Source organism: Hevea brasiliensis, chromosome 13, assembly GCF_030052815.1.
Source record: "Hevea brasiliensis isolate MT/VB/25A 57/8 chromosome 13, ASM3005281v1, whole genome shotgun sequence".
Taxonomy (NCBI): Eukaryota; Viridiplantae; Streptophyta; class Magnoliopsida; order Malpighiales; family Euphorbiaceae; genus Hevea; species Hevea brasiliensis.
In genome coordinates, this window is record NC_079505.1 from 90,780,193 (window position 1) to 90,800,370 (window position 20,178).

General features: G+C 34.1%; 4 protein-coding genes and 1 pseudogene across 5 annotated transcripts; all 5 read right to left on the minus strand.

Moving 5' to 3' along the window:
- Nucleotides 1–466, minus strand: part of LOC110665739 (vacuolar-processing enzyme alpha-isozyme-like) — a 32,340-nt pseudogene extending 31,874 nt beyond the window's left edge.
- Nucleotides 422–1,801, minus strand: LOC110665722 (uncharacterized). The gene is given in 5 exon segments (XM_058132916.1): nucleotides 422–819; nucleotides 822–1,093; nucleotides 1,195–1,345; nucleotides 1,430–1,645; nucleotides 1,732–1,801. Coding segments are annotated over 5 exon segments (939 nt in total). The 5' UTR covers nucleotides 1,786–1,801; the 3' UTR covers nucleotides 422–573.
- A 1,024-nt stretch (nucleotides 1,802–2,825) lies between these two features.
- LOC110665720 (U-box domain-containing protein 52) lies at nucleotides 2,826–6,186 on the minus strand. Its single transcript, XM_058132913.1, has 10 exons — nucleotides 6,015–6,186; nucleotides 5,806–5,909; nucleotides 5,600–5,718; nucleotides 5,294–5,505; nucleotides 5,176–5,221; nucleotides 4,789–5,086; nucleotides 4,593–4,694; nucleotides 4,079–4,507; nucleotides 3,179–3,934; nucleotides 2,826–3,093 (listed from the first exon to the last, which is right to left on the minus strand). The coding sequence occupies exons 1-10, from the start codon at nucleotides 6,184–6,186 to the stop codon at nucleotides 3,010–3,012; spliced, it is 2,322 nt and encodes a 773-aa protein (XP_057988896.1). The 3' UTR covers nucleotides 2,826–3,009.
- Nucleotides 6,187–8,174: 1,988 nt separating this feature from the next.
- LOC110665721 (pollen receptor-like kinase 4) lies at nucleotides 8,175–11,292 on the minus strand. 2 transcript variants are annotated; one of them, XM_058132914.1, is made up of 4 exons: nucleotides 10,206–11,292; nucleotides 9,845–9,913; nucleotides 9,308–9,781; nucleotides 8,175–9,212 (listed from the first exon to the last, which is right to left on the minus strand). In XM_058132914.1, the coding sequence occupies exons 1-4, from the start codon at nucleotides 10,867–10,869 to the stop codon at nucleotides 8,554–8,556; spliced, it is 1,866 nt and encodes a 621-aa protein (XP_057988897.1). In that variant the 5' UTR covers nucleotides 10,870–11,292; the 3' UTR covers nucleotides 8,175–8,553. The 2 variants fall into 2 exon arrangements, with proteins under 2 accessions (XP_057988897.1, XP_021681653.2); XM_021825961.2 differs by having other exon boundaries at nucleotides 9,308–9,913; nucleotides 10,206–11,287.
- Nucleotides 11,293–12,092: 800 nt separating this feature from the next.
- On the minus strand, nucleotides 12,093–17,156 carry LOC110665723 (beta-amyrin synthase). Its single transcript, XM_021825963.2, has 16 exons — nucleotides 17,025–17,156; nucleotides 16,537–16,829; nucleotides 14,949–15,422; nucleotides 14,773–14,857; nucleotides 14,530–14,696; nucleotides 14,245–14,436; nucleotides 14,049–14,162; nucleotides 13,850–13,969; nucleotides 13,627–13,749; nucleotides 13,423–13,521; nucleotides 13,255–13,311; nucleotides 12,974–13,164; nucleotides 12,710–12,887; nucleotides 12,537–12,617; nucleotides 12,379–12,462; nucleotides 12,093–12,286 (listed from the first exon to the last, which is right to left on the minus strand). Exons 2-16 carry the CDS (start codon nucleotides 16,735–16,737, stop codon nucleotides 12,164–12,166), a joined length of 2,289 nt encoding a protein of 762 aa, XP_021681655.2. The 5' UTR covers nucleotides 16,738–16,829; nucleotides 17,025–17,156; the 3' UTR covers nucleotides 12,093–12,163.
- Between the last annotated feature and the right edge of the window lie 3,022 nt (nucleotides 17,157–20,178).

Below are 20,178 nucleotides of genomic sequence, written 5' to 3' on the forward strand. Positions count from 1 at the left end.
GATTTACGTATAAATTAAATTGTATCTTAATTTTTACTGGGAATTAACTAGCTGTACCTTTCACCTATAGTTTATGCTTAAAGCTCCAAAGTATTCCCAGTATGGTACAGTCCATTAGTAACGCACTTAATTAATTAGGTAATTAAGGACCAAAAAAAAAAACTGGCACCATATATTAATGATAAGAACTCATTCTTCTTCACGTACTTATAATTCAATAATTATACATTTAATCTATATATGGCTACTCAACAATTCATTGACGAAGATGAATGTTGTTTGGTAATGCCGTACATATATTTACATGTTATTTCTAGCTATTATTGGATATTTGTTTTAGTGTAATTGGTGCACATTTCATTTTGGATGATAAATATCAGTTATATATTGCCCTATCAAAATGACAATTCTTCAACAGAAATGTCAGTAGAAGTGAACCACCTGGATCCCATGCTAGTATTCCCATGGATAAATGTCAGTAGAAAAGGGTAAATCCTAGCATTGCTATATACATCCATGACCATAGGTACTCTAGCTTAGATATATATACACAATTTGGCTTCACATTTTTATTCAAGTCCAACTGCCTTGGAAGAGGGCACTGGTGCCTGCACTCTCTCCATGTATCTTCACTAAATAAGAACACGACGGATCTGCTTCGCATTCCGTCTTCAGCTCCAATCCCAGTTCCTCTTCTATATCATCCGACGCCAATATCAGCAAGAACTCGCATTCCTCATAGTTCAACAAGTCCGGCGGATCAGCCGGAATGAACCTTTTGTGGCCAAATTGGCCTTGCAGGTGTGCAGGAAACATGGCCTCTTGCGCTTGTTTTCAAGTCCTCTGAATTGGTAACTACTGCCTGCTCGTTGTTCCGGGTTCTTTATCTGTATGATAAATGAGGCTTGGCGTTCAATGTTGAGCGACTCTTGAGGCTCATTTTCTTTATCTTCTGGTGGGAACTCCAGCCTGTAAACCAAATGAGTGTGCATTCTCTTGCCCGGGTTGTGCCTTAGGATGCGATAAACGCCTTCTCCCACTGCTCTTGCCGGATACTTGTGTCGGTGACCTCTTGTGGAAGTATCATATTCCTCTGAAACCCAAATACACACACGTAGAGACACGGTTATTTTGAATTCTCATTTTGAGAGACAATTAATTAACGCAACTTTGTACATGTTCATAGTTATATACCTCCTCCAAGCGCATTCTTCATATCATCTATCTTATTGGTGACCAAGTCTACAAAACCCCAATAAGGTTGGCTTCTCTTACTTGGGTCCGGAAGGCTTTTCCGTCCCATCACAATGAATCGCAGCAAGGGCTCCTCTTGGATGTTCACTTCCTACCATATTGAGGTGCCTCATTTAAAAGTAACGATTCCTGTCTAACTGAAATATGTAAAATAAAACAGAGAAACAAGATTTACCAGGCTACCATGTCCACCCTCCTTTCCACTTGTAGTTGTAGAAGTGGAAGTCCTTTTGACACCCTCCTTGCCAGAGTGAGGGTCCTGTTTCTGTTCGATTGATCGCTCTCCGGACTCGGGCCGTAGAACAACGCACAAGCGTTGAACATCGTCAGGAGAGTGGACTTCTTCTTTGTCGACTTTTGGCCTACAGAAGAAATATATTTCCCCCCTCTCCTACAATAAAATAATTCAAGGGGTGACGATGATTCTTCGTTTTCAGCGCTACCGGAATATATATTACAAATATACAATTTGCAAACCAGAATCTCAAGCTGAGGTTCACTTCGAGTCTTGACTTCTTCACCTTGTCCCATGAATCTCTTGTGGCTTTTGCAAAGGAGAAAGGAGGAAGGAATTGCAATTTTAGCTTTTAAAAAAAGCAAAGAAATTGGACACGTCACCGAATTAGAAACTTCTGGGCATCCTCATGAGGAGACACCGTTTGCTGCATAAGACACGTGACGACGTCCCCTTGCCACTTTCCAAGGGAAAATTTCAAAATAGAACATAACATAATACTGAATTTTATATAAATTCTACTATTATAAGTAATAAATTCTCCGTTCCGATTTTTTTTTTTTTAAAAAAAAAAATCCGTTCCAAAAACGCATACAGGATTTGTTTAGTTAATATGGATATTTTGGAAAAGTTTTCCTTTTCTGGTAAAAAAAATCTCATTAAATACGATTATTATTTTTTACTCATAAAAGAAATGTACAACATCAATTTAATATTAGAGGTAATAACGAATATGAATTGAATTTTATTTAAAAAATGAGTTTATATTTAAATTTAGAATGATTTTAAATTTAAAAATAATATTTATATTATATTTAAATTTTATGTGCTGAATTCAAACTCAATTGTATAAAAATTAATTAAATATAAATTTTATTTTAAATAATATTTATAATTTTTTTATATATTATAAATAAAATTTAAATTTTTTTAAAACTATCATTGAATAATATATTTTTATATAATTTTTTTGAAATATTAAATTTTAAAATATAAAATTATTAATAAAAATATTTTTATATGAGTTATTAATTAGAATATATAAATCTAAATGAATTAAGATTTGGGACGAATGAATTTAAGGTGAATTTAAATGATTAAAATATTATTTAGAGTCGAATTCAAGTAAATTAATTTTTTTGTGAATAATTTCACCATTTTCATCCCTATTATATGCATGGTTATTCGCTTAATTAATATGAAAGCCCATACATGAATTAAGGAAGATCAAGTCTTGACATATTTCTAAGTACAAATTAAACTACTCTTGAAGGCAAATACAAATGAAAAGAGTGAATTTGCTGAAACCACAGCCGGCCCACAATTCAGCTCATATTTAATTTGCATGATCTCATCCTGTTTTGTGTTCACCTAAGATTAATTAATTTGGTAAATAATCCAAGTTAAGTGGTCAAAATAAGAGCAATATAACTGTCAAAAGCCCAAAAAGAATTCACATTCATACATGTACTTTGTGCAGCCCCAACCATTAAAAGCATATATATTTGAGTTGGGATGTATTAGGTTCCTTCTGCAATAGATGATGTGCTTGATTGGCTGTTTACGCTTTCTGAATGTCCGATTAAGGGATCGCTCATCACTTCCTGCACGTACAAGCCACAGCAAATTAAAACAGTCCTTTTATTTAATTAGCTCTTTTACCTACACCTTCATTTCTCATAAACTAACCTGCGTTGTGGATATATAGCTATGATGGGGAGATGGGCCTGCACTTTCCGCCCAGTACATGTTGTTCATATTGGCTTGGGCAAAACTCCTCAATTTATCGAGCTCTGGTAACGCTACCTTGCCGAGATCTGGCCTGTCTTTCCGTCTCAGCTCTGCACATTGCAGTGCTAGCTTTGCAAAGGTTAAAGCCTCTTCAATTGGCCAATCGGGCACTGCTGGGTCTAGAATCTCTTTGAATGCCCCATTCTCAATTGCTTGTTCGACAATGTGGGTCAAACCCATTGGTGGCCTCGCTGTTATTATTTGGAGAAGCATGATTCCTAGGGAATATACATCAGATTTTACGCCTAGCATTCCTGTTTGTTGGTATTCTGGATCAATATAGCAGAATGTCCCAGCTGTTGAGGTCATGTGGTACTGTGTTACGTTCTCCGCTACTGCTGGGACTAGCCTGGCCAACCCCACGTCGCTTATCTTACACACGTAGTTGTGGTCTAGCAAAATGTTGCCTGGCTTCAGGTCACGGTGCACTAGTGGTTCTGGCTTCGTCTGGTGGAGAAACAGCAGGCCTGTGGCTATTTCTGCAGCAATTCGGAACCTCAGTTGCCAAGGAAGAACTGGGGTGTCCCCTCTGCGGAACAGACGGTCATCTAAGCTTCCTTTGGCCATGTATTCATAGACTAAAATACCATACTCTGGGACGGCTCCTAGGAGGAGTACCATGTTGGGATGTCGTATTAAGCTAAGTACTTCCACCTGCATATTCCATCACATTATTACTATCAAGCCAAGCATACAGCTAATTACTGGTCTTTTTCTTTTTTCTACCGGTTTTAATTTAGGCCGTAAAACTTTTGACTGATTAGTTATTACTAACTAAATTTCTGCTTTCTTCCTTACCTCTCTCCGAAATTGCGACCTGCCCTGGGCGGCATCTGGACGTAATACTTTAACTGCAACCGGCGTATGATCAAGATAACACTTGTAAACTGGGCCATAACCTCCTTCTCCGATCTTCCGTCCTTCGGCAAAGTATTCCGTTGCCTGTTCAATCTCTTCAATAGTGTATCTTCTGTACCTGACATTTTGTTTGGCTAGAGCTTCCATTACATTCTTCATTTCCTCTGCTTCTTTTAGGGCTTTGATTTCTGCGGTTAGTCTCTTCTGTGCTTCCAATTCTGCTAGCTTTTTAGCCGCTTCAGCTGCTTCCATAGCTGCCTTGCACCTATCTTTTTCTTTCTCCGCAGCTGACAGTGCAGCTCCCTCAGCAATTTTAGCCTCTTCCAGTCTCCGTTCTTCTTCAGCTCTCCAGCGGTGCAGCTCCATTGCCTATACGAGTTTGACATTTACAATTGATAACCTGCTTCTTCTTCTTCTTCTAATTTGCAACTAAACATGACTTTGTAATGAGTACCTTTTGTTTTGCTGTGAGAGCTTCCTTGCATGCAGTACTGTACATGTCCATGGTTTGCTTCAGCTCTAGTTTTAGCCTTCTCATCTCAGCTTCCATATCATCCTGCATGTATGTTGAACAGAAATATAAGCCAAAGAAATTTGCATAATCTGTTATTGAACTTTGGTGAAAATGAAATCATAGAGTTGATTCATACCACGTGTTGTGAAGAACCTGAAAATGAGGTTCTTGCACTATCATGCGAAAATGATGAGAATTCATGGAGAGAAGAAAGGTCATTGAACTTTGGTCCAGAACGAATTGATCCAAAGCTTGTCTCGGAGCTAGTAGAAAGGCGTGCAGTTAGGCATGAATCGATGAAATCTAAGGCGACAGAAGATGAGCGATCAGTGCTAGGCCTGCCGGAGCTGACGAATGAAATGTCGGTTTCAGACTCCATGAGTTCGGCAAAAGATTTGACATTGAAAGCTCGTCCTCCTCTTTCAAAAGGAGATCTGATGAATTGCACGCAGGGAGGGAAATGAGCCCAATTGCCCAAATGGTGTAAATCATGTTTTTAGAAATCAAATGATGAAAGACTTACTTGAAGGATTCATCGAGCGATATGCGAGGCTTGACTGGCGTCCTTTCTGCAGAGCATAAATTGATGCGCTAATTAATTGGAAAGGAAATAATAATTAATTGGAAAACAAATTACAAACCTCTGATACTGCCGCTATGCAGGGAAAGTGTGTCTGGAGGAGCTTCATTTTGCTTGTTTAGGATTTGAATCTGATCTCGTAGTGGCGACGCATATGGGGCTGCACGAGAGGCATGTCGTACTGAAGAAATCTTTCCTTTGGAGATGACATATACATTGCAGAAATCAGGTGCCCCTTTTGACACACTGCTGGGTATATCTGCCTTGAATTTTCTGTTTCCACACATACACACAAAAATTCGTATGCAATTTGATCCTGTATCATCTATGCAAATTAGAATATCGAATGGAATTGAAATGAAGTTACCTGATGAATCCATGTCGGGAGGCACCAATAACCAAATTCTCAATTGCGGCATAGGAAACATATTCCGTGAGCCCTTTAACTACATCGTAGTCCTCCAAAACAATATCAAGGCATTGTATCTGATATAAAAGAAGAAAATTTTCTTTTAATAAAAAAAAAAAAAATTCAAAGAGGTGGATCATGGATGCAATGATTCCTGAACCTACATCCTTGCGGGTGCAGTAGCAACGAAATGAAAGGAAGAGATCCTTGGTAATCTTGTCAAGTTGATTCTTCCCAACTGAACTATTCTCACAAGCATGTCCGTGCCCTGCACATTATTCAAACACAATCTTAATTTTATCTTACTCTAAGAATATAATATATTGAATTTTCCCAAAAAAAAAAAAAAAGTCACAAAGATCACAAAAACTACCATGTGATGCTGCTTTGTGAAGAACGTGGATTAAAATTACAGTTTGACCTCTGGACAACAGATTCTCAAGCGCCCATCTCAAAGCATTTTGGCTGCTTTTGTCCTTGTCTATAGCTACTGCAACCAGCCCATTTCCTCCCTTCTTTGATCCATTTGCTTTTGGAAGCCACATTTCATTTGTATCTTTCTCTTTCTTCTTTGTTTTTAGAGAGGAAAAAAAAAATTCAAAAGGGCAACGTGGTGGTGGTTATGAAATTAATTTTACTATATTTACAAAGAATAAGAGAAGACGAAAAAAAAGACACTAAGTTCGGGATATGTGATTCTAGAAATTGATTAATCCCATTTTAGTTTTTCTTTTAGTGGAATAATCCCATTTTAGTTGTTGAAATAAAAGAGAATCCGCAAGTGTCTCTTTATTTACAAAATTGGGCTATGTATAATCATTCATGGTCAACAAATTTATTTTGTCCAATCAACCCATATTTATAATATTCATTTCTTTCATTTTCTACTGCACAATTGGACTTTTTGGATTCGAATTTTAATATAGAAAAAATTTATACGTTTCTAAAAAAATAAATAATTATATGGCCACGCCCAAAGCATTTTCTGATCATCATAACCTGGTATTCACCACTATTTCTTCTTATATCACACAGTTACGCAAGTTGAGAGAATTTTCTATCTCATCTTGAATTGCTATTCAATCCGTTTCCTCGAGACTTGTTGAAAAATGATAGAGGGAGTGTCATGTCGTTTATTACCATTCATTATCGTTTAGAAGTAGAAATGACGGTGGGTTGGGGTTTTCCGCTCAGATATAAATTTCAGAGAGCTAATAAACTGGTTTAGGACCCATTTGGATTTTGAACGAGCCCCACCTGATCCTTCTCTTTTTTGTGGTCATTATCTGATGACTAACGACTCGTACTGTTTATGTGGCTGCATCAGTGGATGATGAGGAGAAGCTGGCCCTGAATCTGTTGTTGGCGGTGGCGTCTCAATCTTACTCCTTGGGTAGTAGCTCGAAGGGCCCAGGTCCAGCATTACCTCCTCATCTATAGGCCTTCTCGATGATTCTGCAGCATAATCTTCCATCTAGTTTGATTATGGGCTCACGAGATCATTCGTTCATGTTGCATAATCCTTGACCCAATATTCCTGATAATCTATACAGTCGAAGAAGTTCATGTACCGGCAACTTTAATATTGATCTCAAGCTTAGAAGCTGTATATATTAATATCCATCAAACGAGAAAATGGAGGGGGGGAATTAAACAAGTAATGTTTCTTCGAGTTTTAACATGGCCATTCTCTTGTATTCATTGTCATAGGGCTTAAGAAAATTCTCCGTTAAGTATTGCATGTGTTTGGTTGTACACAGTATCCTTCCTTTTAAAGTAGTAGCTGTTCTCAGAAATGTATATCTATTGATCGCATTTGCATATTTATATGTGATCTTATATCATCCCCTTCTCATCACAGTTGCATCTGTCGAGGAGGAAAAAGAGTAGCGTAATGCATCTTGATCACATTTCCAGATTGAGATTGGTGTGATCGATCGTTGGAGTTATATCTGTACTTTCATTTCTTTGATTTTATTCTGTGTTTGGATATATATAATCACCATGTCCTTTCTTTCTTTAATTTTGATTTTCTCATGTTTTGAGTTGTTGGGTATTACTTTTCTTTGTTTTCTTTAACCATGTTGATTTTATTAATTTTTTTAAATTAAAAAACAACAATAAATTAATTAAATAATGGATTATGTAATGCAATCAATGGTCATATTATAGTTTTGATCAAGCCTTATTGCACAAAGTTTTATTTTGGTAAAGTAATTGATAAGTAAAATTGAAAGTTCTTGGAAATATCATAAGTGGGCAATGTTAATCGAAATGAAGCCTGTAAGTGTAGAGGATAATTAGAATCCTGCCTAGCGCAAGAAAGCTATCAGCAAATCCATTAAACCTTTGACCAAAAAAAAAACCATTACACGAAGTAATTCATTCTAAAATTGATGAGGATGTGTGCCAAGCTCATATCTAATTATGCTACTATATTTTCACAAAGATGCATCGTGAAAATTCAATGCAATTTTTTAAAAAAAAAGAAAAGGTAAAGAGAGAGAGAGAGAGAGAGAGAGGGAAATTAGCGGGCAGAGCAACCAGAAAGGAATTGATTGAATTCTAACAAGAAGGGAACGCCAATCCACAAGTATGAAAGGAAAATCTGTGCATGCGAGACAGATAACGCTAAGCTAATAGCTATATGATGAACATTAGTGGGTTTCTGTATCATTTGCCTTCTCCAACATCAAAATTGAAAAAACGCACTATACTCTGCCAGGATCAGCTTCAGGCTAACCCCCTCAGAATTATTTTCCCATATATATCTTGCTATAGCTTAGAGCTAGAGGGAAGCCTGTGAAAGTAAAACCTGTCATCCCTGTGACATACTTTTTTTATAATATAGATTTTTTTTTAAAGAATTTTTTATTATTATTTTGAAACTTTCTCCTTGTTTTCTTTGCCAGTCATCGATCCACGGTGTAGGAAAAACGATCCTCGTTCCCTCTAACACTAAAATTAATACCTTCATTGCCAGTGTAATCTTCATCGCTGTCTCCTTCTCTCAATTGCTCAATCTTCTCGACCACTTCCTTGATGTCCAATCTGCTCTCCACATCTTCTTCGCAACAACTCAATCCAATTTTCAAAAGATTAATCATCTCGCCTTTGCTATCTTTTGCTCCCTTCATATCTTTGTCGAACACTTCGCTTGTTCGCTTTTCCTTAACCATTTTATTAACCCAACTTGCTATATCTGCGCTACTATCGTATCCCTGCGTTAGATAGTTCTCCGGAAACTTTCCGGTCAATATCTCCAATATCAGTATTCCGAAGCTCCAAATGTCCGTCTTTTTAGATGTGCGGCCATTTTGTGCGTACTCGGGTGATTTGTAAGCAATCATGAGATTGTGGGCCTGTTGGGGGTTGATCACTGGCCTTAGAGTATAATCTGTCAACAGAGGTTCCATGGACGGATCTAGAAGCACATTCGATGATTTCAGGTGACCATGGGGAACTAATATGGGAAGCTCACTGTATAGATATGCCAATCCTTTGGCCACTCCTTTGATAATTCTCAACCGGGTTTGCCAATCAAGCCCTTGCCCTTCAAGGGAACGGTTGCCTAAACAGTGAAAAAAAAAAAAAAACACTTAGAGATGAACTTAAACAGAGTAATGCATGTAATTTGCAAGAAATAAGAACTAAGAAGGAACTTACCGTGAATGTGACTAGCCAAGCTACCATTCTCAACGAACTCATAAACCAAAAGCTTCTCTTCCCTCCGGTAATAGTAGGCTGTGAGACGCAGCAAGTTTGGATGCTTTAACCTCCCCAGCCTTCTCATGTGCTCATGAAACTCTTCTCTGCCTACATTGTTCATATGCCTGTACCTCTTCACCACCAAGGCTTGGCCACTCCCTACGGCAGCCTTGTATGAAGACCCAAATGTCCCGCTCCCCAAGACTTCTGCTGAAGCTCTCAGCAACTCGTTCAAGTCAAACTTTTCAATATCATCCCTCACGAACGACAGCTTATCAGACCTCCTCGATTGCGCGCTACTCTCTGCCGGCACTTGACATTGTTGTTGGTCTGCTACGTAGGAAGGTGCAATTTTGTTGGAGTTCATAGACAATGATGGGTTCCTCTCCAATTCTGGGCGGTGCCTTTTTCGGTGGAACATAGCCAAAGCCACTGCGATGGCCGCTAGTATTATCAGTAGGAGGATTACACCGATTATGATTTTCAGGGTGTTACCTTTTTTATTGAGGGCTCTTAAGGGTGAATTGCATGAATAAAGAGGCGGCCCACACAAGTCTTTATTGCCTGACATTTAGATTTAAGAATTTGTTAGGAAAATGTTTCTGATTTCTAAAATAAAATTTCACAACAATTCAATTTAATTATTTTTTTTTTTTATGTTTAAAAAAATTTTGAATTTTTTTATTAAAAAATAAATTAAAAATAATATAATTTTATGAGTATTAAATTAAATTATTTTCTTACAAATGTTTTTTTTTTTTTTCAAAAACTAAACAAAAAATTAAACCTTAAAGTTATTGGCAATCTCTATGATCATGTGAACAGGAGAGGATGATACGAAGAAAAAGGAAAATACCTGAAAAGGAGTCGGGATTCATCTTGCTGAGGGCTTCGGGGATAGGACCCACCAAAAAATTGCTGGCTAGATTTACAGTCTTCAAATTCTTTTGTCGAAAATCAGGAATTCGGCCTTGGAATTGATTCCCTTCAAGTCTCAACTCCATAAGCCTTGGCAAGGTAGAAAGCGAGAGAGGAATGTTACCGGAAAACTCATTATTTGCGAGGAACACTCTCTTCAAGGAACCCATGCCTTGAAAGGCATCGTCTGGAATCTGTCCTGAGAACCTGTTATTGGATAAGTACAAGGCTTTCAATTTGCCAAGTTTGTTGATATGAGGGAAAGGGCCAACAAATTGATTGTTCATAAGGCTTAAAGTCCGAAAGTGAGACAAGGGAACAAGAGAATCGATATCAATGATGCCCGTTAATCCCATGCCTTCGAGTTTTAAACCCCAAATGGTTCCGTTCAAACAAAGGATGCCAACCCAATTGGGGCGATTCCAATCACAGGGATTAACAGAGGAATTCCAATTGTCGAGAGCCGAGTTATTTTGAAGCGCTTCCTTAAACTTGAAGAGGGCAGCAGAATCTGTCGCACCAAATGCCACAACTGCTAATGATAACGCGAGTAACAATATTGGAGTGGTTTTGCGCGCAAGCCTAGGTGCGTGCGCGCCCATTGGCAATTTGGAATTATGGCAAAGCAATTAGAATAAGGTTGTAGAAGAATGAAAATGGATGAAAGGAAGCAGCAGCAGTTTGTGTGATGGGTTTTGGAGAGGAAATGGAAAAGGCAAGAAGAGAACGAGGATAGGCGTGCAAATGCAATGCCAAGAATAGTAGAAGATAGAGGGGATGCATATGAACATGAATAATTAAAAACTGAAAAAAAAAAAAAAAAGAGATGGAAGTGATTCAGATTTGAGAAATTGGGTTGGTTTGACGGAAAGAAGTTTGTGTATTAGAGGTGGAGCAGAGCGCGGGAGAGATCCAAGGGCGGCCGTTGAATTTCTTCTAATTGTTAGTTGTCACATCTTATTTTGGGTTTTCCAATTATAGGCTATAGTTTAATGTGAGCAACTTATTACATTAAATATTAACTTTTTTATTTAAAAATTTTTGTATTTCAACTATTGAAATATTATATAAAAATATTAACAGTTATTTAAAATTCCTTTTAATACATTTTTAAAAATTTTAAAATTTTTATAGATCATAATATCCCTAAAAATTAATTATTTTTAATTATATTTTTATTAAAATAAAAAAGTGAATTATTTTTTTTTAAATTTTATTAATATATATATTTTAAATAATTATTCAATAAAAAAATATTAATAAAAATTGAGAATTTACTTATAAAAATATTTCTTATTATATTTAAAATTTTTAAAATTTCAATAATAATATTTAAAAAATTACCAGTTTTTTTTACTTTATTTTATTTTTTATTGATATATTTTAAATAATTTAAAAAATAATAAAATATAATATATTAAACAATTTATTTATTTATTAAAATTTGAAATAAAATTATAACTAATTGAATTAAAATTTTATAATATGATTGTAAAAATATAAAATATAAAAAATTATATATTATAATATATTAAATAAAAAATAAATAATTTATGCAACGAATGGGCAAAACTATTAGTTTCATCTTCATTACTACTTAATTCGCCACGAAAGTGGGTTGTTAGTTCGCTATTCTATTTTTCACTTGTTTATTTTTTTTTTAATTGTGCAGTTGTTTAAATTCATTAATTATATTACAATAAGATTTAATAACTTTTTTTTTAATAAAAAATATGCAACATTTCAATTCATATACTTAAATTTTTGAGAGACTCAATTCCAAAAGTGTTTGAAGGCGCAGTTAAGGGCATCAAAGCTATAAAGGGTAGTTGACCCAGTTACAAAAATAACTACACAAAGTGTTTTGAGTGAAATATATAGACTCATGCGATGGATTTAAATAGCTTTGGAAGGCAGGAGAACACGGTTGCGGTATTCTGCCAGAGCCCACAGTGGGTAGATGTTTCTATATGCTGCGTAGTGTAGCATGCAGTTCTTCATGAACACACCCGTGATTTCCTACCATATCAGCACACATTTATTAAAAAAAAAAAAAAAAAACTGTTAATTGTTTAAATGCTTTCCCGTCTTGAGATTAAAAACAATTTTACCTGTTGAGGAAAATCACCATCTTCCAACTGAGAATTGATTATGAGCTTTGCAGCACGGTGAAGGGGTGTAGGGTCTCTATCCATCTGTTATTCATGAAAAGAATCAGCATTCCAAAGTCTTATATAATCCTACCTATAAAACTTAGTTAATAACTGACCTGCCCAGCACTAATTAGACCCATCATCGCCCAAGAAGTATGTACCAAATTGGATCGGCCTCCTTCCAGAGGTACATATTTCTGCATCGATCACCAACAACATTGAGAATTTTATGTATGTTGTCTACGCTTTTACCATTTACGTCAACAATTCATTATGCAATCAAATTTACCTTCTCGGGGCATGAAAGATAGCTTTCTCCCCAGCCTCCATTCTCTTTTTGTATTTTGAGAAGAAAATCAACACCTTTGCGCATTGCTGCGCAATTGTTGCAAGTCTTGCCTGCAGCTGCCAGGCCTCCCAGTGCAAACCATGTACCATAAGTGAAGCAAACTCCCCAATTTCCATACCTGTCGTTGTTAAATTGCATTTTCATGTAATTATTTTCTCAAATAATTTCTTGAAAATCTACTAGCTATTGGCTATGGGAACATACCATCCACCCTCCAAATTCTGTACATTTTCCAGGTATCGGACAGCATTAGTAATGAAATTCTTTATCTCCTTCTTTCTATGCCCAGGGTATAATTTCTTGAACAAAACAAAAGCGTGGATCGCAGAAGCAGTACACTCCACATATTCGTGCTCAATTACAATGTCAGCGAAAAATTCTGTGGGATTTAGCATCTGATTCAAGATAAAAATACAATAATTAATTGGTCATGCCGATCGAAGGTGAATCTAGAAGCATCACCAAAACGTCATAAAGTAACTTACTTCCAACCATTCTTGAGCCCCAGCTGGCTCCCATGCTGCTAAGCCTCCATTTTTACTCTGCAATGCATGCAATGATCAAGATTATGTATTTTCGATGATACCAGAGCATAAACTACTTGTGCAAGGGAACACAATTAAAGATGCACTGTAGCTTAGGTTGACCCACACCTGTAGCGAAATTAGGATATTGACAGCATCGTACAACTGCTGGGGCTCCATTTTCTCGCCAACAATTTCTGGTGGCATCATTGAGAAAAGCAGACAACACTGTATAGTATAAGACATTGCAATATGAGTAAGGTATGCGATGATACTGCAAAAAAGAACTAATATTCATTATTTGAGGGCATGCTTGAACAAAGTTTTTGTCACCTTCAAACCTTCAGCAGTGCAATCGGAAACTTGCCATCCATGATCTTGGTCAGAGAAAGTCCACGATCCCTTAGAAATATGCCTGTGCATACTCTTAAAGTCACCGGAAGGATTGTCCTTGACCTTTGCAATTGTTTTATTCAAACAGAACAATGAGTGTGAGGGAAAACTAATGAGAAAAGGAAAAATACTTGATTATTGTGCAAAGACATTTATAATAAACCTGAGATTTCTTTATGAAGTCATGGCCTCTCTTAAGCACGTCTCCAATTTCATCTGTAAGATTACTAGCAATCAAGGCCTGAATGGCAAAACCTGTATCCCACTCCTGACTTCCGAAACTCTGCATACAGATAGAGTATGTTTGTTAGGGGTACAGTGTAATTACAAATGGCTAAAAAGAATACAAGTGTAATAATTACCTGCATTTTCATTCCATCTTCAGCAACCCATAAGTAATCGGGGATCCTAGCAAGGTGTTTCTTGAAATAGTCACCCTCTGGATCTTCAACCCAGCAAGCAAGCATGCATAAAACCTGTAAAGTAAAATTGAAGTGGAAAAGAAGCATTAGAGACCGTCATATGCAGCAAGAAGAGCAAGCTAATAACGAGAAATACCTTTTCCACACATCCGATGGTAATGTAACGACTGTTCTCATCTTCGTAGTGAATGTGCTTCATGGTCACTTCAAGAGCCTTCTTTCTGATTATATTGTTCAAGGGCCAACGAGTAAGAAAAGGCTCAGTGAGTATGTATAGAGTGTCCCACATTACATCTTGAATCAAAGGATGGGGATAGTAGAGATCCTCCTGCAGAAGCAATTTAATCACAAGGATAATAAGAAATTTGAAGAGTGGTTTGGGCTTGAAATTTTAATTAATCAAGTTGATGTCACAACTCACTGGGGCACATTGATGACGTGTTTTCTTCCAATTGATTTGATGGTAAGGTTCGGTGTGGAGTTCTTCTCTCAACTTAAGAATGAGAGGAGTAATGGGGCCAACAAACCTCTTTCCATATAAATAAGACATTGGCATGTAAACCATCCGACAGTAGCACCACATTTTTGCTGCATTTCCAAGATCAATATAAGAAGAATATATTAAACCAAAACACCAGAGTATGAAATGATAACATTTATTCACCTGGATGCATAGGAAGAAATGAAGGAAGGATCCAAAATTCAGGAGGCATTGGGTTGCTTCCAGACCAGTCATACACACCCAGGATCTATAACAGAAGAATAAAGGAAAATGATGAGTGAATTAATTGGATGAGGAAAAAAGAAAAGGTTGTATTAATTTGTTGATGGAAGAAGTACCGAGAGCCAGGTCTTTCCCCAGGAGGGAATGTATGTAACGCCACCATGTTGACGAATCCAATTTCGAGCTCTGGCGCAAGCATTGTCTTGACCAGCATCAGGTCCAACCCCGAGAAGGCGCATACAAATGTAGCTGAGAACGGTGCAGAACATTGTGCTGTGACCCTCGATATGAAGGCCCCAACCACCATCTTCCTTCTGATGGTAGTAGATGTAGCGAAGGATTTCCTTACGATGCTCAGCAGGGAAAACAGTGTCCAAGTGACCTGTTATGTAAACACACATGACTAATGGAGGAAGGAAGAACAAGGGCCCTGCATTCTCTGCTGGCCAATGCCCATCGCTAGCCTGCAGTGCCGAAAAGAAGTGGACTGCCCTTCTCAATGCTGATGTCGCCTTGTCGTATGTTATCTCCTCGCCCTCTTCTATTTTGACCGCTGGCAACTTGGGCTTGAAGTTTTTCTCCTTAAGGAACTGTTGGATGGGTGGGCCCATTAAATGTGAAAGGCATATAAATCATTAGTCAGCTTGATGGGATGAATTTTATATATAAAAAATTAAGTTTAAATTTGAAATTTTTATAATATTAAAAACAATTTAATATTATTAAAATAAAATTTATTGATTGATTAAATGAATGTTAGTATTTCTTCTCTCATACAATTTCCTTTTAAGATTTATATTTTATTGATTTAGTTTGATATAAATTATATATAAAAAATTGAATTAAATTCTTAACTAATTATATTATTTTTAATTCAATTTTTATTTTTCAAAAATAATTCTTTTTTTAATTAAAAATTAAGTTCTTACATGTTTCTAAATATAAAAATTAATAAAAAAGAAATGAATTAAATTAAAATTTTGCATATATTATAGTTTTCAACTGCTTAAGAAATTGCCTAACACTAATTAGAACACACCATCGTCTTTGGCTTTCTAGTCTTATTAACTATTATGTCAGCATTGACTTCTTCCTCTAATATAGGCAGGTAAGATTTTTTTTTTTTTTTTAATCAGAACAAATAGATAAGATTGTTCCATTAATTACTAATAAATGCACTAAGTAAATAAGATATCAGCATTCACTTTCTTCTTCACCTAACTTCCAACTAGCTACTACACCTAGAGGATTATTTCACGTGATGTGCACGCTCTTTTAGCCTGTACTCGTCCTTCCCTGCCAATTATATATGCATGAGCAAATTCTAAGGTAAAATTTGAGAAGATGTTATATTTTACGGCTAAGAAAATAAAACATATGAAAATAAGATTATTTTGTATTTAAGAGTAAAAAAAGTGATGGAAGACTGAGTAATTATTGAAGATCTATTGAAGCTAAATGATGCATACATGAGTAGTTAAAGGAGAAGATACGCAGGGGGCAATTTTTTTTTTTTTTTTTTTTTTCTGGAAAGAAATTAATGATATTTGACGCTCCACAAATCCGTGATTTACATATATCTATTGCTTTCTTTGCTCAAAAGAAAATAAAATTAAACAGCTCGCACGAAGATGAATAATTTAAATGAACAAATGAGTTGATATAAAAGGAATTAGAGGGGGAATTATTAAATAAATTAATTACCTGCATACGCCAGAGAAAGTCACCGCTGGGCTTGACCTGATAGCGATTCTTGTAGAAATTTTGACGAACCTCTTCCACCTGGGCACGCTCCTCAGGACTGCCTGCATCAGGATCGAATTCCCATATCTGTCTCCCCACATAGTTGTTGGTGCTGTACAAGTATGGGTCATTCCCACCCTCTGCAATCTTTAGCCTCCACATTTTCTTCTTCTTCTTCTTCTTCTTCTTCTTCTTCCTTTCACTTGAATAACAAATATATTTTGTATATGCTTTCTTTTGTGTGGATAGATTTGCTGCACATGAACAAGGCTAATAATCACCATATACATGCATACACATATATATATAAGGGATCGAAATTAAGCAGCAGAAAGTTTACAGCTGCTAGCTATGGTTCCTTAATTTCCTCAACTTGTATTTCTTTCAAACGTACAATATTCTCTATCGTCTTCATCAAACCAGTTTGGCGCATATTGAAAGGTACGTACCTGTTAAAGCAAGGGCTACCAGATCCAGATGATTGTAATCAAAAGGATGAGAAATTTATCCTTTTATATGTGGGAAAGAAGCTATTTAGAAGAAGGATGTGGCCGAAGTGCCAATATCACCCTCCTTTATATAGTGAAACAAGAACCACACTGTTCCATCTACTCCTATATTTAATATATATTAAAAGAGATCATTTATGTAAGTAATTCATTCACAGGTATTTATTTTTACCTCTTCCAAAAATAGATAGCATAGCAGCGCCAATTGATGTTTTTTTTTTTTTTTCAAGGGAATAATTAATGCATGTTTTTACAAAGCTAAAATGATCAATTAAATAAGTAGATATTATCGACATGTTAGCCCAACGTACGTATAAATAACAACAAAATTTAGAATCTCTTAATTTTCAAGCCCCAACTTTAATTATTATTAGTAGTATTAGTATTATTATATTTAATGCATAAATTACACATGAACCAAGTTAGTTAAAAGTGCAGGATTTGTTATTTCTACACATACCAAACCCGCCAAACAATTGTTAAAAAAATTTAAGGAAGAAAAGCACAATAATTATACAATCAGCTGTTTTGAAATTATTTTCAATTTTCCAAATTCAATATATTAAAAAATACAATAATTTTGCTTTACTTTACCATATATTTTTTTTATCTGAGTTTTTTTAATTTTAATAAAGAGGAGCATACAGATGGCAAGAAAGAGCTTTAATTATTACTTCCTATATTTCACAAAGATAAATATATTTCTATTTTCATATAAATTAAAATAATATAATTGAAGTAATAAATTTTATTTAGTCATCTATTTATATTGTTTTATTAAAAATTAAATAATTTGTGTAACTAAATTAGTTTTAAAATAAATATATTTTATTTTTAAAAATATATTAATAAATAAGTTATTATTTTAAAAAAGAAAAATAATTATGATGATAACTTATGGTGATTGAAAAATAAAATAAACATGCAGTAAAGAGGCCAAAAATTAACATTGGGACTGAGAAGTGCGTAATGGGTCCCACTCCCGAGCTCGTTAGAATTAAATTAAATTAAATTAAACGATTGTCTCTTTCCGAATCTATAGTAAAAACAAAAAATAGGATAAATAATTTCTCCTAAAGAAGAACAAGTATGCTTAAAGTTGTTTTTATATACTTTGCTCATAGTGATTAATTAAAAATAAGAGCAAAATAAATTTTTATTAATTAGTGAAAAATTAGTACTGTAAAAAAAAAAAAAGAAATCATCATGAGCCTCCAAAAATATCTGCCAAATACCCAAATGGGATGACAAAGCAATTGGGAAACAGAAAAGGACAAACCAAAATGGTTCAGTTTTAAAATTAATTCAAAATAAATTTGACTATTTGTTAATAAAAATTGTAAGATAAATATAATATAATTTTTTTTATAAATATATATATATATAATTAAAATTTTCTTTTTAGAAATGATATGAGTAAAATATAATAATTTTTTAAATAATAATTAATCTTTTTTCATTTAAAAAAAAATTTCTACAATACTATAATTTTAAAACTTTATTATTTCTAAAATTCACAGAAAAAAATAAACAATTAAATGTTTATAGAATAACAAGTCACGCCATCAAATTTTATTAATAGAAAATTATTATCACATTTAAAAGTTCCAAAGCCTCCAATCAAAAGAATTAATAATTTATATTATATTTTAATCTATTAAATAATTTATTTAAATAAAAAAAATTCTTTTAAAGGGAGAAAATAAAATCTTAATAATAAAAAGAATAAAATTTAATATTGAGAAAAAAATTTAAATTTATTTCTAACAAATGTAAATATGTATATAAAAACTTATATCTATTAGAAAAAATTAATAAAAAAATATAAAAATAAATAAATAAAATCGATATAGGAACAGCCATTAGCGAGAATTGGCGGAGGATACGTAATTTTTTTTTTTTTTTATCTGAAGATATGCACCTCAGTTTTTGGTTAGCTGCCAAACTTCAGCATCTCTGCTGCCACTTTTCCCTTCTTCAATTAATTCAACCGTTTAGTTTTTTTTATTTTTTATTTAATAGAATATTATTAATTTAACTTCATCAATTTTTAATGTGAAAATTTTAATTTTTAAATGTAATTAATAATATAAAATATTAAATTTCTTATCAATAAATTTATATTAAAATTTATATATCATTTTTTCAATTTCTGCTAATACTCAATCATTATAGCCGGCTTTATTAGGGACAAAATACCATCATTATTTCCAAAATTTCCACAATTGCAGGGGCGTCAGCAATGGCCCACGCGTAGACATCTCGACGATCTTGCTCGGACCGGGCTTTAGTCTTTGGTTGTCATCCTGAAACCAATGGTTAGAAGGTCTAACTATGTATCAAAATACCATCATGCCTTATTAATAAGTCAATAATATAAATACCTAATTCTGGTAAAAATATAAATACCTAATTCCGAAAAAAAAAAAAAAAACTTGTAGTTGGTTTTGTGAGAAATGACCAATTCCAGTGCTACGATTTTATTTGTTGGACTTATCGAATATATATATATATATATATATTGATTGTTGGACCAACCCAATTCGAGTCTTGTCACTTAGTATTCACGGACAAATTGGAAACATAAACATCAAAATTTAATTTCCAACTTCCTGCTTTATTTTTCGGACTAAACGATGCAATAAATGCACATTGTAACTACCATTATTCACCAAACCAAAAAAATATATGAACATCAAAAATTAAATTCCAACTTCCCACTATATTTTTTATTTAAAATTATTTTTAATTTTACACTAAATTATAATTATAGTATAAATACACATTGAATATTTTCTCTTCTCATTTATTATTTTTATTTATTATATTTAAATTTTATATGATAATTAAAAAAATAATTAAATAATTTCATTTTTATAAAAATAGATTAGTGATTGACTAAATTATATTGTATCTCACTTAATTATTATTTATAAAGATATTTATAACATTTAAGTGGAGATAAAAAATTAAAATTAAAAACAAAATTTAATACTCATTAATTTTTAAAATGCGATAAATAATTTAAAAAAATCCAAATACTACAAATAAAAATAATAGAGATAGTACATTATTACTCATCTAAATACTCATC

What these genes read in the sequence shown, in the direction of transcription:
- LOC110665720 (XM_058132913.1), bottom strand. Translation starts at nt 6,186, where the DNA reads ATGTGGCTTCCAAAAGCAAATGGATCAAAGAAGGGAGGAAATGGGCTG. An exon ending in TCACAAAGCAGCATCACATG is followed by an intron (nt 5,910 to 6,014) that starts GTAGTTTTTGTG and finishes AATAATGTGCAG; the next exon opens with GGCACGGACATGCTTGTGAG. An exon ending in CTCTCACAGCAAAACAAAAG is followed by an intron (nt 4,508 to 4,592) that starts GTACTCATTACA and finishes AAACTCGTATAG; the next exon opens with GCAATGGAGCTGCACCGCTG.
- LOC110665721 (XM_021825961.2), bottom strand. Translation starts at nt 10,869, where the DNA reads ATGGGCGCGCACGCACCTAGGCTTGCGCGCAAAACCACTCCAATATTG. An exon ending in GAATCCCGACTCCTTTTCAG is followed by an intron (nt 9,914 to 10,205) that starts GTATTTTCCTTT and finishes TCTAAATGTCAG; the next exon opens with GCAATAAAGACTTGTGTGGG. An exon ending in CTTGGCTAGTCACATTCACG is followed by an intron (nt 9,213 to 9,307) that starts GTAAGTTCCTTC and finishes TTCACTGTTTAG; the next exon opens with GCAACCGTTCCCTTGAAGGG.
- LOC110665723 (XM_021825963.2), bottom strand. Translation starts at nt 16,737, where the DNA reads ATGTGGAGGCTAAAGATTGCAGAGGGTGGGAATGACCCATACTTGTAC. An exon ending in ACTTTCTCTGGCGTATGCAG is followed by an intron (nt 15,423 to 16,536) that starts GTAATTAATTTA and finishes CCCATCCAACAG; the next exon opens with TTCCTTAAGGAGAAAAACTT. An exon ending in GGGGAAAGACCTGGCTCTCG is followed by an intron (nt 14,858 to 14,948) that starts GTACTTCTTCCA and finishes CTTCTGTTATAG; the next exon opens with ATCCTGGGTGTGTATGACTG.